This window comes from Cavia porcellus, unplaced genomic scaffold, assembly GCF_034190915.1.
Source record: "Cavia porcellus strain 051 isolate PalLab524CR breed Dunkin Hartley unplaced genomic scaffold, mCavPor4.1 scaffold_32, whole genome shotgun sequence".
NCBI classification, from domain to species: Eukaryota; Metazoa; Chordata; class Mammalia; order Rodentia; family Caviidae; genus Cavia; species Cavia porcellus.
Genome location: NW_026947515.1, coordinates 26,782,946 through 26,800,582, shown reverse-complemented (window position 1 = coordinate 26,800,582; position 17,637 = coordinate 26,782,946). Strand labels below are relative to the sequence as shown.

At 52.0% G+C, this 17,637-nt stretch overlaps 1 protein-coding gene across 27 annotated transcripts in view; it reads left to right on the top strand.

Annotated features, from left to right (window-relative positions):
• Positions 1–8,526: 8,526 nt before the first annotated feature.
• The window catches only part of LOC134474349 (uncharacterized), a 33,844-nt gene continuing 24,733 nt past the window's right edge, over positions 8,527–17,637 (top strand). For 12 of the 27 annotated variants that reach the window (XR_010045176.1, XR_010045173.1, XR_010045170.1 and 9 more), the window contains exon 1: positions 17,128–17,494. Coding sequence is in view for 1 of the 27 variants with exons in the window: in XM_063242044.1 (XP_063098114.1) it covers positions 8,542–8,673; positions 16,282–16,340; positions 17,405–17,494 (281 nt within the window). In the remaining 26 variants the exon portion in view is untranslated. Of the gene's footprint in view, positions 8,674–16,281; positions 16,341–17,095; positions 17,495–17,637 lie in introns of those variants that run through there. The other 15 variants (XR_010045177.1, XR_010045174.1, XR_010045164.1 and 12 more) reach the window with 7 other exon arrangements.

Genomic DNA, 17,637 nt, shown 5'->3' with positions numbered 1-17,637 from the left:
GCCTCAGTAGCAGAGCCAGTGTGGTGTGGTGACCTGATTCTGTGAGAAGGACACATCTGGGACCTGGCAGGCAGCAGTGGTCCTTGCACATCTGCTGGGCCAGGTGTGAACCGAGAAACAAGAGTCCCGGCCCCTGGTGGTCTCTCTGGGTGGCAGCCACGCTGGGCAGGGCTGGGACTGTGGGGTTTTTGCTGCCTTTCTTTCCTCCTCTCCCTCCCCTTCTCCGCAGGTCCCTCACACATGTACACTTGCACATATGAATGAGTTGCATGCATGTGTATTGACACACACATACCTACACATGTTCATTTGCACACACATGTATGCACACTGCATTTGCAGACACACACCTGCACATTTTTTGCCGCATGCAGTGTTCGAACACCACACACCCATCTGCACCAGTATGCTTGCATATACGCATTTGCACACACCCATACACTCATGCCCACATGGACACACATTGGCACACACATCAGGAAATTTAAATGCACGAACACACAAATTCTAGTGCATGTACCATGGCACAAGCCTCCGTCTCAGTCTCCCTGGTCGCTCTTTGTTCCTGCGTCTCTCCACATGCTGCCTCCACCGGAAGTGTCCTAGCCTTGTGCCCCACCCCTCTGACTGTGCCCTTGTCTGTCTTTCTCCCCCAGTGCAGGAGGCTTTGTGATGAGGCCAGCATCTCCCCCCAGCTGGCCACAGCCCAGCGGAAGTCTCTAGGGTGAGGCTAAAAGGAAACCACATTCACATTCGCTCTGGGTCCCTGGGGAGCAGGGAGCCTTATGAGTGTGATGGAGCTGGGGGAGGGGTGCTCCTGCCAAGGTACCCCTCTGGGACAGAGCCAGGGCTCTTGATCTAGGAGAAGGAAAACTGCATCACCTAGTTGTCCTGGGGCACAGGGCTCTCTCCAGATGCTCTTCACCTGGGGCTCCATCTCCTGCTTCCTGGACCTGCCCGCTGGGTCTTGTGACCAGCTTTGGGTGGGCAGATGGGCTGCTTCCTGACCTTGCTCTTTAACCTGGGCAGTGGACACTGCTAATTCGAGTGGTGCCCTGGTGTGGTCCTGGAAGACAGCCCAGCCCCCTTTATCTTTTCAGTCTAAATGGGTCTCTGTCTCTGGGAGCCTGGGTGTGGGGCCAGAGGTCCTGGGATTTCCTCTCCGGGTCTGCCCAGCTATCTGAGTGGTGCAGGGCGGTGCCCACCCTCCACCATTGAGTCCTGCCCCAGGCCCAGAGCTGCTGTAGCTGGTGCACAGGGGCAGGCCTGGCTCAGTCACAGTACTGCCCTTGCGACAGTCTGCTCTGTGCCCAGCACTGGTCTAAGTATGTCTGAGTGGTACCAGGCATGGTGACTTAGAGTCCATCAGTCCCAGTCTCAGTCACTCAGTGAATACGTAGCTAATGGGTTTGATCCTGTTTGAATTCTGATCAGCTGGTTCAAGGACCTATGCTCGGATCTCTGAACCACCAACCTCTCTCTCCTGCATGCAGGTTGGTGGGCAGACAGGGCACTGCCTCTCCTCCAGGAAGGGTCCAGGGTGGGTCTTCTCCAAATGGCTCTTCCTCAGGCGTGGGTCATGACTTTTCCATGTGGGGGTAGGGGAAGGTGGCCAAGAGAGTTGGTTCAGGACAGAGCCGGGAAGTGACACAGATGGAGCTGAGCTGGGGTCCTGGCAGACCCTGGAGCAGGTGCCCAGCTTCCTCTTCTGTGTGGACAGTGCAGGTGAGAGGGAGGAATGGTGACAGCTTGAGTCCCCGGGAGAAAAGGCCTCGAAGCTGCCCCACAGGGAGCTCAGCTGCCCTGCCTCCATGGACCTCAGGTTCTTGCCTTCCGGTAGAAAGAAAATTCCCTGTAGGTACCGAGTCTCTCCAACAGACACCAGCAGGGGCGCGGTATTAGACCTGGTCTCCTGTGGTTCTGACCTACTTGTTACTGCAAGGCTGGACCCCAACCTTGTGGGGTCTCCCAGTTCCCAGTCACTCTTCCCTCCTGCTGCTGAGGAGCCTCCCACATCGAGGGCGCGGGAAGGAGAACATCATAGGTGATCAAATAGCAGAGCGGCAGACATTCTTCCCAATTCTCATTCTGTCTCCTTTTGTACTAACTTTCCCACTATCAAGAGCATTTTGAAAAATAAAATGAAAAGAGAAAGACAGGGAGGATGAGAGGGCACGCGGACACCTGAGAGTCCTTCCGGTCGCCTGAGCTGAATAGTGGGAAACTGGAGGACGCTGAGGGGGCACTTGTACCCCCACCCCGCTGTCAGGCTGAGTCAGGGGAGGAGAGGTGACAGGGATAGGGCTGGCAGGACCCTGTGCCCTGGAGCCGCCCCTCTTCTGCCCAGCCTTGCTTGTGCCTGGCACATGCCGACATTCACTAATTTCTTGCTGAATGAAAGAGAGAGAGAGAAAAAAAATCACCGAATAGAAAGGGCCTAGACTTTCTTGGCATGGTGTGCGAGTGTGGGTGGCTTCCAGATCTCCTTCTTCATGAGAGTCTAAGGCAAGAAAGAAAAGAGATTTGGTAAAGGATCAGGCAAGGGGCGGGTGAGGTACACTGCTGGTCCAGGTGGTGCTACCTGGGAATTCCGCTGTTCTGGGTGGGGGTGTTTCTCACTTGGGGTGGGGGCTGCTCCTCTCCTTTCCCCCTCCCTTCTCTCCCCTTCTTCCCCCAATAGGAGCTCCTGGGTCTGACCTCAGAACCTGCTGAGAAGAGCCAAGGGGAAGCAGCATGAGAAGGAGCCAGTGCTGGGCAGACTCAAAGCACAGTAAGCACTGAATCCACATGAGGGATTGAGATCCAGCTGTGATGTGTTCAGTTAGGTGGACAGGCCTTGGAGACACAGGCCAGGGAAGCAGCCCGACCCCAGAGGCTTTCTAGCTGATGACATTCTAGCGTTCGGGAAGGAAAACACCAGCCATCAGCTCAGGCCCAGGTCGGGTGGGCTTAGGAACTGGCTGCCAAGGGACAGGAGGAACTTTCTGGGATCCCGGAGGCACTCTCCACCAGACCGCGGGAAGAGCTCCACCTCCTGAGCTCTGTACACACCCATCAGCTGTGCCCCTCAAGGCCATGTTTCTCAGAGTGCTTTGTACTTCAATGCTACCATTTATTACGGTCCTGTGTTCCAGGCATGAGCAGGGACCAACCTACCCAGAATTTTCACTACCCACAGCAACCCTGCCCAGCTTTTAAGAGATAAGGACATCGGCTTGGCGAGGTCATGCAGTTCACAGCTTAGCCTGGGGAGAAAGGCTGGAGCTTCTCCGGGACCAGAACCTGACCCTGGGGGCTGTGGACTCTGGTCCCGCAGACTCTGGGCTTATGAATGATTCGTTGTGTTAAGATCTGACCTCCACAGCCACCAGCCCACTCACCTTCCCCTCTAAACCCAATCTCTTTGGTCGATAGGCTTTCTCGAAATCAGAGTTTGGTCCACGTTGGCCCCAGAAATGCCCTCAGAGCTCCAGGCAGACACTCACATCACCTGTCCTTGAGGGGACCCAGGGTTGGCTCTCTTCTCCTTCTTCTCTCTTGCTCTATATCAGCATATTTGTCACACTTATTTCACTTCTCCTCCGCTCGCAGACACAAGGTGAGTGCAAGGAGAGCTGTTTGGGCGAGGATTAGGAAGGCATGGAAACCATGGAAACCGCTGGGAAAGCCCCCAGAGCTGCAGCCTTCAGGACGCTGCCTGCTGCCCTGCCATTGGCCAGCTGCTTACACCTCTCTCTAAGGGGAGACTGATTTGGGTTTGTATTTATTTTCCCCTTTTGTGTACCTCTCCTCTTCTGTGCTGTGCTGGGGAGCTCACAAAGTCAGCTGGGGCAGGAAGTGCCCCGAGAACACAGCTCAGTGGAATGAAGGCACCAACTTTTTTCTTTTTTTTTTTTCTAACTCTGATGTTTTTAGATTCATTTCCTGGGGTCCTCTCCATCCCTTTGGGAGGCAGCTCGGATTTTCAGTGATAGAAGTCGGCAGTGGAGGATGTGATTATGACCCAGAGGATGCCGTCTCCTGCAACAGGCATGGTGGGGACTGCTCTCCCTGGCAGCCAGAGTGGGGCTTGATCTCTACCTACAACTCTAGGAAGCCCTCAAAGGGGCTGAAGGTCCAGCACACTCTTAGTGCAATCTGAGCCCAGTGGGTGTTTACTGAAGCTGTTGGGGGAGATTCAGAGCTCTGTGGACAGTGTGGATCTTCCTAAGTTTTCTTTTAGGTAAATGCACAGTGCAGGTTAATCATTCCTTGTCCAAATGATCAAATATTTCTAATTTCAGAAATTTTCTACTATCAGAATACTTGCAGACTTTGCTAACTAACCCTAACCGAAGCCCAAAATGCTCCCAAATTGGAAACGCTCAATCCCTGTAAGTTTAGGTAGGTGACTGGCTGCAGGTTGTACCTGTCAACCTTCTTCTACCTCTGAGTAGTAATGATAATAAGAGTCCCTTATATTGGGCCTTGCTCTGATTGCTTTTGTACCCTGCATTTTATTTCTCTCCAGCAATGCCATGGAAAATTGGCTGGCCAGGTGTTTTTCAATCCCATATTCAGTGAGAAAGCAGACCCAAGAGTGTAGGTGGCAGGCCTAAAACTGGGCCTTACATGCTGCCCGGCTGCTTGGTCACATAGGCTGACAGCTCCAATGGATCTGATTGCTAAGCCTGTGGGTGGCCTTTTCCTGGCAGGCTCAAGACTTGATACCTGGACAAGAAAGACACTTAAAAGTGACAGGCCATTCAGAGTTCCTACCCCTCTCTCACTTCCAAGCTCGTGTTGCAGCTCAGCAGACAGTGGGTGAACACTGCTTCCCTTCCCTGCGCATGCCTGTTCCTACCTTATCCCCTTGGTTAGGGCTCTGTCCTCACTGCTTGGATATGGTTTGTCCTGACAGACTTAGATGCTGCAGGTTGGTCCTGGTGTAATCTACTGAGAAGAGAACCTAGCGGGAGTCGATTGGATCACATGTGTTGGTCCTCTTGGACCTCTTGTTAAATCTCTTGGACCTGGGTAGATCTCTTGGATCCAGATAGGCTACCTCAAGAGTAGTTGTTATAAAGTGAATTTGGCTTTCTCACCTTGTCCTCTTGCTTCCTCTCCCACTGTGATCTCTCTCTCTCTCTCTCTCTCTCTCTCTTACACATGCTTCTACCATGGGACCTCCAAAACTAGGTGCTAAATAAGCCTATTTTCTTTTTAAATAACCATAAGTATTTTGTTATAGCAACACAAAATGGACTCAGAAATCTACTGAGTCATTAACGTTGTTATAGTGATACCTCTGGTGACTAGTTTTTGCTTGAATACATAACCGCCTTATCACTGCAAGGATCCTGTGGGTTGCCTGACTCCTCTGGGAGGACCTTCTGGCTGGGGCTATGGTCATGAACATAACTGATGAGATCAGACTCCCCAGGAAGCCTCATTCAAACGACTGGCATTTGGCTTGGCGTTGACTCTTGGCTGGTTGCTCAACCAAGATCCCAGATCTGAGAGGCCATGCATGTCCCAGCTGGGGCTGGTTCTGAGAAAGAGGATGCCCAGAAGGCCACTGCAAGGAGGAGGATGTGGAAGCTGTGGCCACTCAAGATGAGACCCAGGACTGGCACAGCATCCTGTATGTCTTCTTGGTTGTTCCCTGCCTGATGGAACTGGAAGTACCAGCTCCAGTGGGCCACGTGAAACCTCATCTAAACAGACTGCTCTGGCTATGGGGTGTGGCTGGCCTGCCCTTTGCTGGGGCCTCTCAGCCTCCCTGTCTGCTGGTTCTCTCCCTCTGTCTTCTCTTCCGACTTCCCTGATGCATTCTTTACAGTTTTTCTCCCCCGTATTTCATGCACGCCTCTTTTCTCCTGGCCTTCCCATGCTGCCCTCACCTGTGCTGCAGCCTGAGGCCCCCACCTTAAGAATGGGCTGGGGTGTCCAGGGTTCCTTCAGACATTCCCAGCAGCGGAGGCGGTTAAGAATTCCAAAGCACTTCCGCCCCTTCAGAGAGGAGTATGGCGTCCTCCTCCCAGCTCATTTTCCCTTGTATGGCCCTGGACTTGCTGGCTTGGACTTCCCCGCTAGACCAGGCCTCCCAAGTATTCCTGAGGGTGGAACAGACACTACCTCTGTAATCAGAGAGACAACCAGAAGCCAATTAGGAAAATAAAAGCAAGGAGTGGTTGTGGTCCCAGGCTTCCTCTTCAGAAAGGAAGGAGAAAGGGGGCTGGTTAAAATGGAGATTTGAGAGCAGCCCCAGCCTAATTGGAAAACCACATTGGCGCAGGCTGGAGAGGCTTCAGGAATGGCAAACAGCTTCTCCTGGCTCAAAGGAATTTTCTGGAAACCATAATGGCCGTCTTTCCTAACCACAGGTAGGTTTTTCTGGCAGGATTAGCACAAGCCTGTGGTCGGAGTGGCCAGGCTGGAGCCAGCCTGGATATTTCTGCAGTCTGAGTTCCTTCTGTGCCGACAAGAAGGGGCCGGGATTCAGAGGAGCTGGAGGTGCCCCAGATCTCCAGTTTGTCCTGAACAGGGATAGGGCCCAGCTCCCCACCCTTGTCCCCGACCAGCTTCCTGCTTTTTCAGGAGCCAAGGGGTAGAAGAAGGTGCAGGGGAAGGGAAAGGAGCTTGGGTTTGCCGAACGCTGGCTCCACGCAGGGCGGGGCTTCAGATCTTCCTCTGCGTAGTCCTTTGGGAGGTCATTTCTTCTTTTCTGAAGAGAAAGAAAACAGGCTGCATGACCCTGCCCAACGTCATGAGCAGAGGCACTGGGATAGCGCCCAGGCCTGTCTGAGGGCACATGGTACCGAGATGTCCTCAGGTCTCTGTGGCTGAACTGGGCCTCCCTGGAGCTTGGCCGGTCCCTTTCTCTCCCCATTTTGTACCAGGATGCTTGGCTGCTGTGAGGTCCTGAGTGGGAGTGAAGAGGAAAGCATCTGCGTGTGTGTGGCACCTGCCTTCCGTGGCCCCAGGAGGGTTCCAGAGGCTGGTGGGGAGCCCGGAGCCTGGAGTTTGCACTGGGGCAGCAGCTGGCAGACCGAGGGCTATACTGCCCACATGCCTAGGGCATTTGGACAATTGAATACATCTGGATGCAGTTTTACATATGCAGTGTGGTCGAGCTATGCAGTGAATGACTGAATCTTTAAAATTTCTTACTGTAAGAGACACACTCCCACGAATCCTGCCTGTGTTACTCCTGCTGTCTTGAGTATACTTATCCCATCGCCATGTCACTCTCTGAAGCAGGTGTGGAAATCCTGTTTCATGAGTGCCCATACATGCGCTGCTGTGGCCTCAATGACCAGAATGAATTACAAATGTTTCCCTCCAATGGTCATCTTGACTTTGGAGAAGAGTGAAGCATGGTCCAGTGAGCAAGACAGACGAGGACACATGGTCATGGTTTTCCAGCCTGTCCTTCTGTGGGCTGGCACCCGGCAGCAGCATCCACCATGTACATGGACCAGACCTCATCTTTGCGTCTTAAAGCTGGTAAGATGTAAGTGACCTTTACTCAGAACTGACGAGTTAGTGGAATGATGATGCCAGCAGCTTTCAGAGGTAAACTAGCTGTGGAGAAGTTTAACCTACAGAAGGCAGAGAGAAAGGCCCCACTCTACCGCACAGGTCGGGTTTCCTGAGATGCACAAGAAGCGAAAGCTTTGCCACCTTGGGAGGCATCCATGAGGGCTTTCACCTGTCCCGAGGTTTTGTAAAAAGTGAAGAATACAAATTCCAAGGTTGTTCTCTTAGATTCCCTAACATGTATCAGCTTTGAGCCTGCCCTCATCTACTTGGGAGACTTTAGAGCATTCATGTCCCCTTGATTCCTGGTCCTTAGGTCTGATAAACAGCTGGGGGTGGGGTCTTCACTTTCCAGTTGTCCCCCAAAAGTACTTAGTCTAGGTCCTGCTGCTGGCCAAGTCAAGTTCCCAGGACTTCCTGCTTGCCCACAGTGCAGGCCCCTGCCCTGGCTTTGCTCCAGGGCCAGCAGAGATTCTGGGAGCAGAGAGGCTGCTGGTTATGGGTGCTCCTTGCTTTATACCTCATGGGACTCCCTGGCCCATAAAACTGAACAAGAGATTAGCCTAGTACAGTGGCACAAACCTGTAGTTCCAGCAGTTTAGGAGGCCGAGGCAAGAGGATTACAAATGCAAGCCCAGCCTGGGTAACTTAGTGACTTAGAAAAATGGAAAACAAAAAAAAAGGGTTGGGGATGTAGAAAGGCCCTCAGTTCAGTTCCCAGTACTGCTAACACACACACACACACACACACACACACACACACACACACACCCCAAACAAAACTCAGTGGGATTTGTTTCCCTATACTTCCACTAGATCAGGGGTCTAGGAGCCAGGCTGTACCGCAGATGGGGAGAAGAAGCCAGAGAGACGCGCCCGTGTGTATTTACCTCCGCTCTCCATGTGCTATGTATTTACCTCTGCTCCTTGTCGCTTAACTCAGTGCCTGAGTGCCGACACCTGTCCCATCAGCAGGGCCTTTAGCTTCTCACAGGAGCTCGGACACGACAGATTGTGAATATGAGGGATCTGAATTATGCACGCCTTTGCATCGTTCTGAAACCGTCTCCTCCCCTGTCTGAAAAGATTGTCTTCCACAGAAGCTGTCTTTGGTGCAAAAACGTTGAGGATCGCTGCTCTAGATGGAGGAAGGTTAGCCGCTCACTTACTCAGCAGTGTGCGTTGGTGCCCAAGAGTGGTCCTGAGTTAGTGTGCATAAAATTCTCTGTTCCAGGAGCACACGCTCCCTGGGGGGAGGCACATATCCCAGGAAACAGAGAAGGGCAGGAAGCACGCGACCCTGTGCCTGATGGTGGGGACCTTACGTTCTCCCATCTTGTGGGGAAATTGCTCTGACCCTTTGCCCACTCTCAGCCTGTTCTGGGCCCTCCAGGACTTGCCCAGGGGAGCAGAGCACATGCAGGTCATGGAGTCAGGTTCCTCATAGCTCTAAGAAGGAGAGCAGCCAGTGGCTGCTGACCAGTGTGGACAGAGCAGCTGTGTTCCTCCTGATTCCTGGTGACATAAAGGAGGCCCTGAGCCTATTAAGCAGAGTTCTGCTTGCCCTTTGGGCATTTAATGTCTCTGCTGGGACACAGGAGAGCATCTCAGTGCTCTGGATCTGGCCCTATGCCCCCTCAGCTGGCTCCTGCCACCCTGGTTATTTCTCCTCTTTTCTAGGAGGCAGCTTGCTTTTGAATGAGACTTTTTTTTTTTTTTTTTTTGTCTTTTTCATTTTTATCGGTACCAGGGATTGAACTCACGACCGCCTGCTTGTAAGGCAGGTGCTTATGCCGCTGAGCTAAATCCCCAGCCCGGCAGCTTGCTTTTTATTCCCCCCTATACTTGGAGTTGAACTTAGGGCCTTTGCACTGAGCTCTATACCCAGCTTTTTTTTATTTACTAATTTTGAGATAGGATCTTGCTAAATTGCCCAGGCCAGGCTTGAATGTGTGATCCTTGGCCACTTGTGCTGGGATTGGAGGGGTGTGTCACCATACCCAGGTACAATTTGTATTTATAACTTGATTCTCTCCAAGATATGTGTCTGGAGCTCTTTCTCAGGCCTGTGACCATTCCTCTCTTTTGATCACTAAACAGTGCATTTGAATAGAGAGAAGTGGGACTGTTTCCCCAAAAGCCCTTCATTCTTTTGGAAATAGCAATCAACAGGACCCTATTGGAAGAGAAGCCTTGCAATGCCTCTATTGGTACCAGGGAATCGCTGAGTGGCTTTGCATCAAGGGACAGAGGGGTGGCAGCCTTGGGATGATTGTGCTCTCTCTCATCCTATGTGCCACCTTTTCTCAGATTCGGCAGGTCACCTGACCCCAACTGTTGCACTCTAGGAAACTGATGCTCTGTTGGGGTAGTGGGAGTGGTACCGAGTCCTGTAGCTAGTGAGGTTTCTGGGTCCCTGACGATGCTCTGTAAATGCCTGTTGTCCTTGGATGGCCAGGTTTTCTCACTCGCTCATTCATTCATTATTACTGTGCTTTGTCCTGGGAGCATCCACAGAGCAAAGGAGGCACCTGCTGTCTTACTGGAGCCTGGGGCTGATGGAGGCAGCTTTCCCAGAGGCTGGATGGGTTTTCAAAGGAGGAGAAGGAATTGGCTGGGGAGAATTCGGGGTGGAGGAGAGTGTGCTCAAGACAGAGGTCACAGGTGTTGCAAGTGGGGGCTCAGTGGGGGGCAGGCAGGGTTCAGCTCCTGCAGAAACAACAGGTATGCAAGGGGTCAACACCACAGGCTCGCAAGTGGTACAGAGACCTGGAAGAAGCCCCAGTTTCTGGTGTAGGCATAGTGGAGGGGCCATTTGTGGGAGAAAGAGGCAGCCTCCAAACCCATCCTGAGGAAGACACCTCCGTGGTGAGCATCTTTCTAAGGGGTCTGGCCTTGCAGGCATCCTGGTTGCAGTGGGCACTGCCTTGGACACATTCAGCAGAAGTCTTGGCCTTGGCTGTGGCGAGGAATGGGGAGGGAGCCTCCTCGCCTGTCCTGAGCAGGGCCTGTGTGTCCATCAGGTTGATGTGCCCCTGGGCCTTGCTTCCATGGCAGCAGTGGGCGGGGCCTCCCTACCCCCTTCGCCCATGCCCCCCTCGCCCACCCCGCCTGTCTCACATCTCAGATCTCAGCGCACAGAATGATTCTGGCTCTGACAGCTGCGCAGCCGCGTGAGGACTGCCGGCCAAATCAGGCATGGCTTTCAGAGCCTGCGTCCCGTTTTGAAGTCTGTTTATTCTACAGAATTAATCTCTTTGATGCCGGGAGAAGAAAGATGCGCATTAAACAAAGCCGCAATTCTGGATTCTGCTCTCAGCCCTGGTTTAACTCTCTAGTTACAAACCGAGAAAAACTAACAGGCCTGACTGGGGCCGCCCTTCTCAGTGCACGGCCCGCTCCGGAGGCCTATGGACACGCTATTCTTTAATTTTCATTAGCTAATCACACACAGTCTCTCCAGATGCGAGACTGGAGCCTCCAAGTCCTCTGTGACTGTGAGCCTGAACGGGAGACATGGTGGACATTCGTGCCGGTGGGGGAGCAGAGACCACGTGGAGACCACTGCTGAAACCAGATGGCTTGTGTGAGGACGTCTTTGCTCCACTTGGGATTTTCTTTTCTTGTTGAAATAGACTCTGGTTATATAGTTCACACTGCCTTGAACTTGAGATGATCCTCCTGCCTCAGCTTCCGAGTGTAGGGTTATAGGAGTGTGCCACCATGCTGGGCTCCCCGCTTAAGGGTAGCTGAAAAGCTGTGTGGCTCCGGTAGCCACTCCACTGCTGGATGCAGTGGACAGTGAGGGATGGACGGGGCACCCCAGCACCTGGGATCTCGGCCTGTCTTCCGCCCAGCTGCGTGACCCGAGTCACTGTCTCTTCCCCCATGTCTTCTCATCAGCGAGCTGGGATGCTGTTATGGGCTGGATTGTGTCCCCTCACCAACTTCCCAGCTTGAAGTCCTGAGGGAAAGACTTCAAGCTGGGATTATTGGGAGACAGGGGTGTTAGACTGGTGACTGAGGTCTGACAAGGCCATTAGGGTTGCCTGCATCCAATCTGACCACTGACCTTCCAAGAAGAGGGAATTTGGGCAGAGAGATACCAGCAGGCACACGGAGAGGACAGGTGGACACACAGAAGTGGGCAGGGGGTGGGTGCTGAGGAGACAGCAGCCCCTGGGACCACCTTATCTTGGCATCTGGCCTGCAGGGCAGCCCTGGTAGACTAGGACAGATACCACCCCTTCCCTCCTGCAGTGTGGTGGGGACCCAGTGAGAGAGTGTGGGCGAAAGTGTGGGGGACCAGAAGGCAAAATGCAATTCTCTTCCATTCCTTCTTATCCTGTTAAGGAGAAAATCTCATTTGGATGAGGCATATTTAAACAGCTTGCTAATACTAGTAACTCTCACCCTACCCTTTTAAAAAATGAGATAAAACTCAAATAACATGAAATTGCTCATGAACTGTTATGGAGTATGGTTCTCTGCGGTGGTCAGTGCACTCACGGTGCTGTGCTCCTGTCACCTCTGGCTAGTTCTGGGTGTTCGTGACCTCAAAAGGAAACACTGTTCTCACTCAGCAGTTATCTCACACCCGTCCTGTACTGCACCTGTCTCCTCTCCTCTGGGCCTGGCCATCACTACTTGGCCTTCTGTCTCTGGATTTATTTATTTTGGACATTTCATAGAAATACAGTTACTGTGCAGGTGACCTTGTGCGTCTGGCTTCTTTCACCTTGTCTCATGGTTTCTAGGCTCAGGGCTTTGCTCCTTTTATGACTGTGTAATAGTCCACTGTGTGAATAGATACTACCATCTTATTCCTGCAGCTTTTGACGGACATGTGGGTTGCTTTAATCCTTTGGCTATTTTGAATCATGCTGCTATGAAATTAGTCTGTAAGTATTTGAATATCTGTTTTCAATTCTTTTGGGTCTATACATAGTAGTGGACTTCCAGGATCATTTGTAACTCTATGTTTAAAAATTTGAAGAACAGAACTCCCTTTTTAATCAAATGAGAGCATTCTTCAGGATTCAGACATTCACAGGTGTCTTAGTTACTTTCTTCTGTTGCTCAGACAAAACACCCAATGCCCAAAGTGAAAGAGGGAAAGGTTTATTTAGGTCACAGTTTGTATAGGTTTCAGTCTATAACCCGCTGGCTCCAAGGTAGGGTGGCGTGGAGACAGGTGACTGCCCAAAGTGGCAGAATACAGCAAAAGCAATAAGAGCCAAAAGGCATGACAAAGGGGCAAGAGGTGCAGAAGGAGGAATAGGCCTTTTTCCTCCCTTATATTGGATGCAAACCACCTCCTGAAGGGTGGGTGCAGCAATCACACCACCAATCCCAACGCTAGACAATGAACCAATCGCAAACTCTAGATTCAGCCATCTCCGAAAAGCCCGCCCCAAAAGCCTGCCCCCATGACTGCTTGAGGCTTCGTAGGAGCATCCAGACACAAATCATAACAACAGAAAGAGTGTGTCTACAGAATCAGAAAATCTAACTCTGGATTTTCATCTGGAGTAACAACATGAATTTTCTTTTAAAATAAATGTTACCTTAAAAAGAAAGTGAGTGAAAAACTAGGGGGTAAGTAGGTACCATAAGAAGGTAAGGTCCAGGTTGTAGGTGGGGAGGCAGGTAAGTATTTTTGGCTGTTTTGTTTATTTCATAGCTGCAGTCTCTTAAATGGTGCCAGGCACCTTTATTACATCCCTAAAGGTCATTCATCCGACAAATGACAACATGGAATATACTGATGTGCAATATCATCTGGATGTGATAGTCCAAGTAGGATGTGGAAGGGGTGATCAAGAAATACGGTAAATGTCTAAATTTAATAAAAAGTTTATTACAGTAAAGTCATTGCAAAGAATGACAGGATAAGAACATTCAAAGGAGGCAGAGTGTTCTGAGGAGGATTAATGGCAATATGCCTTTTACTGTAATAATTTTAAAAAACTTCAGCGTTCACCATATTTTGTGATTGTACTGCGCCAGTCATAAGGAATCTGGCCCTGTGGCCTCCCGACAGACCCCGAGGGTGACCCTTAGCCCCTACCACTTGCATATTCACATGGTGGCTCATCTCTAAACCTCTGTTTCCTCAACTGCAAATTGAAGTTGTTGGAATTAAATGTGTGTGCATGCCTTCTTGGAAAGGGAGGGTCTGTCATTGTTGTTAGCCTCATCAGCTGTGGCAGGGAGGACCAGAGGAATGGCAAGACTGCAGGAACGAGGAGGGAGGCAAGCTGGAAGTGTGCCAGGCCTGGGAATCTGTATTTCCACTTCCACGGGGAGCTTCCTGTTGCCTCATTCTGCAGACTTCTGGCTCTGGGTTAGGAGCCACTGTAAAGCAGACATGTTTGCCTGAATCTTGAAAAGACAGGGTCGGGGCAGGGCTCAGGCAAACACACAGATGTCCCAGCTGCCTGCACACAGTGGCACAGGGTCAGCTGCATAGGGCAGAGGAGGTGCTCTTGTCCTGAATCATCATGTAAAGCCACCTCAACCCTGTGTCTGGGACACTGGCTCTTGCACAAAGCTCATTTCTCCACGAGTCCCTGCCACGTCTGATGGACACCACCTCCCCACACTCCCGCTAGTGTAAGCTGAGTTAAGTAGGTAGGGGTTGCAGGGCTCAGCGGGGAACCCAGGACCTCTGTCCTTGGGGAGAGAGGAAAGCCACCACACACAGGCCAGCACCATTGATTTCGATGGCCCATGGAAGCAGTGAGATAGCACGTGTCCTGCTGCGGCCCTTGGGGGCTCAGCACAGTGATGGACCAGGGAGCCTCAAGCACGTGGGGTTTATCACTCTTCTCCGTCCCTCCACAGCTTTTCCCTCTTGAAAAACACTTCCTGTCAGTCTTAATGTCCACTTAAGTGGCCTTTCATGTATTTGTCCTGCTGCTGGTATGAGCATCATCTCCCTGGTGTCTGCTTGGAGCAGCCCAGCATGAGTGTCCCATCCAGCTGCCCACACGACATACACATCACAAGCTGCACACGCACACCCACAGCGCACCACGCATGCAGCTGGGCGTGGACACAGGCTGCCACTGTCTAATGCCTCGCATTACCTGATGTGACTGCTGGTCCTCTTTGCTGTATCCTGGTCAGCTTCATCAGCCTTTGGGGGTGGCCCTCTCCCCACTCTTGTGAGAGCTCAGTTGAGGATTTTATCACTCCAGCAGAGGGGGGTGGGAGGGCAGCAGTGTGCCCAGGAGACCCTCCTGAGTGTCAGAGCTGGGGTCTTATCCGCTGACCTGGGGCCAGGCTGGGCCTGGGTGGGAGGATGGGACCCTCCGGAGCAGGCTGGAATTGATGAGTAATCCTGGGAGCACAGATGGAGGTGGGCAGCTGTGGTTGCCGGACTTCCTCCCCCACCAGGACACAGCTGTGTCCCACTTCTGTGGTTTTCTGCACCGAGCCAAGTGAAAGCTGGGCCTCTCACCAGTGTGGAGGTAACCCCTCCCTTCTCTGGGCCTCAGTTTACTTACCTGGGAGGAACAGGAAGGGGGCTCTAATCCTAGAACTGATTTCATGATTACTCTACTGATGAAAGCTTCTGTTGTTTAGGAGCTTTTGATGCCACTGAGATGAACCCCAGGGCACCTTCAACACTGGAGTTTGGGGTAGACCAAGCATCCAGTACCTTGCTCTGTGCTGGCCCTGCTTGAGAGCTGTTTAAAATGTCAATCTGTTTATGATGCAGGTTTGATGAGGCCAACAGACCGAGAGACTAACAATACTATTATTCACAGATGCCAAGAGTGGGCAAGGGCCATACCACGCAGGGTCATGTGGGTAGCACCAGGGCAACTCTGGGTAAAGTGAGGGTGAAGCCTGGTGGGGCCCTTTACTGTGGCTTCTATGGGGAGAGCAGGGGGACGGGCAGGGGTAGGGGAGAGCGGGCTCTGAGAGGGCTGACCTGAATGGAGGGGCTTCCCAAGACGTTGTGGGGGTGGCCTGGCGGTAGCTGGGGTTAGGATTAGGGCTACTCTGATAAATGGGGCAGTGGGAGTGGGCTCTGGGTGGAGTTTTCCATAAGAAAAGCCTTTTTGCAGATGAATGGTTTGCTAGCTATAGAAATTAGCTGGACAGTTAGTTGTCATTGGGATACACAAAAACCAGTAGAGACATAATGAAACACATGCCATCCACCTTTTAATTATTATGATGACTAATTATTAGACTTTTTTGTTAAAGGACTTTTAGGCCTACAGAAAAATTAAGCAGAAGGTATAAAGTTCCCATATTCCCTTCCCCCAAACACACACACATGGTTCCTTCCACTATTAACACCTTGCAATCCTGTGGTGTATCAGTGCCAGGGATCCGATTTTCATACATTAACTGCAGTCTTCTGTTTCTCCAGGGCTGGCTCTGTGTGCGACATTCTATCGGTTTTGACAAATGCATAATGTCACCCTCATTACAATGTCACACCGAATTGTTTCGCTAGCCCCAAGACCGCCCCCCTCCAAGTCCCTGAAAGTCAACCGATTTTTATTTTTTCTTTACAGTGCTGGAGATTAAACCCAGGGCCTTCACACCGAGCTACCACCTCAGCCTTTAAAATGTGTTTTTCTACTTTGAGACAGGATATCTCTCTAAGTCATTAAGTTGCCTGGGCTGGGCTTGAACCTTCAACCCTCCTGTCTCAGACACCCAGAGTGCTAGGATTGCGTCACCTCGCCTGGCTCACCGCTGAACTTCTGACATCCCCGCATCTTTGCCTTTTTCCAGGTTGTCATCGTTGGGATCAGACAGCATGTAGTCTTCAGACTGGCTCCTTTCACTGAGCAGTGTGTATTTAAGTTTTCTCCTTGCTTTGATGGTTCATTTCATTTTATCTCTGAATAATATTCCATTGCCTAGATGCACTGCAATTTGAATATAATGTTTATCCATTAGGATTATTTCTTGAAGAATGGCCTCTGTGGTGATGGCTGGGCTCCCAGCTGTTCTAGCAGCCTGGGGTGGAGGCCAGGGGAGGCTGTTATCTGGCTTGCCTCTGGGTCCAAGTCAGATGGCTGAGGGGTGAGGGGATTTCTGGGCTTGAAATATTGTTTTCAGTCCCTCTTCACGAGGCTTGTGCCCACACTGCTGGCTGCCCCTGGCTCCTTTCACAAAGGCCTCTGCGGTCCGTCGTGGTGGCCAGGACCACACTAGTTTATCCATAGGCCTGTGGGGCACAAGGGCAGAAGCCCATAGCCAGCAGCTCCAGGAATGAATACTGTGTTCACCCAAGCAACTGTCAGTAGCTGTAAGGAGTGGGACACCCAAGGGACAGTACTACAGGCCCGGGAGGAGGTTGTGGGCAGCTGAGCCAGACCGCTGGACTTCCTGGGTCCCTGGGGTGGGCTGTGGGCTGTGCTGAGCTCTGTGGTTCCCGCACCCTGCCACTGGCAGCCTGCTGAAGTTTTTTTCAGAATTATTTTTCTTTCCAGACTCAAACAAGATCCACCCAGTGTCTGAGACATGGTTTGCTGCTCCAATAAAGGCTCCTGGCCAAGACAGCTCCCAGATAGGGCGGCTGCCTCTGTCTCCTCTTAACAGAGGCCTGGGCCCTTTGGCTGGTGTGTGGGGTGTCCGTGCATGTGACTGTGGCGGGCGGGGCTCTGACAGCCCTCTTCCCACAGCCGGGATCCAGGCCCCAGGAGCTCTGGGGAAATCCAGGCTGCTGCCAAAGGTCACTGGACTTAATGCCTTGCCCAGCTTGCTGCTGGCAGAAAGCTGCCCACTCAGGCCAGCCTCTCCCTGGTCCCTGCTCTTGTAGTCTCCGAAGGGCTCCAGGTGGCCCCACATGGCTGAGAGCCAGGAAGCCTCCATGGGAAAGACTGTCTGTCCCTCCTTTTCTCTGCCTTAGGGTCCTTGCTCTGGATCCCACAGAAGTTCTCTCAACTCCTGGCATCCACAAGAACAATCTCTACAGGTGGCTGCCCTGCCAAGCACACAGGTAGGTGGCATGGTGTCCCTCCTTCACAGCTTGGGTTGAGTCCTCTTCTTCCAGGGAGGTGGCTCTGCTTCCCTGCATACTCGGGGGACCTGGTGTGTGCTGGGGGGACAGGACAGGTGTAGCAGGCAGCATGTAAGGCCTGG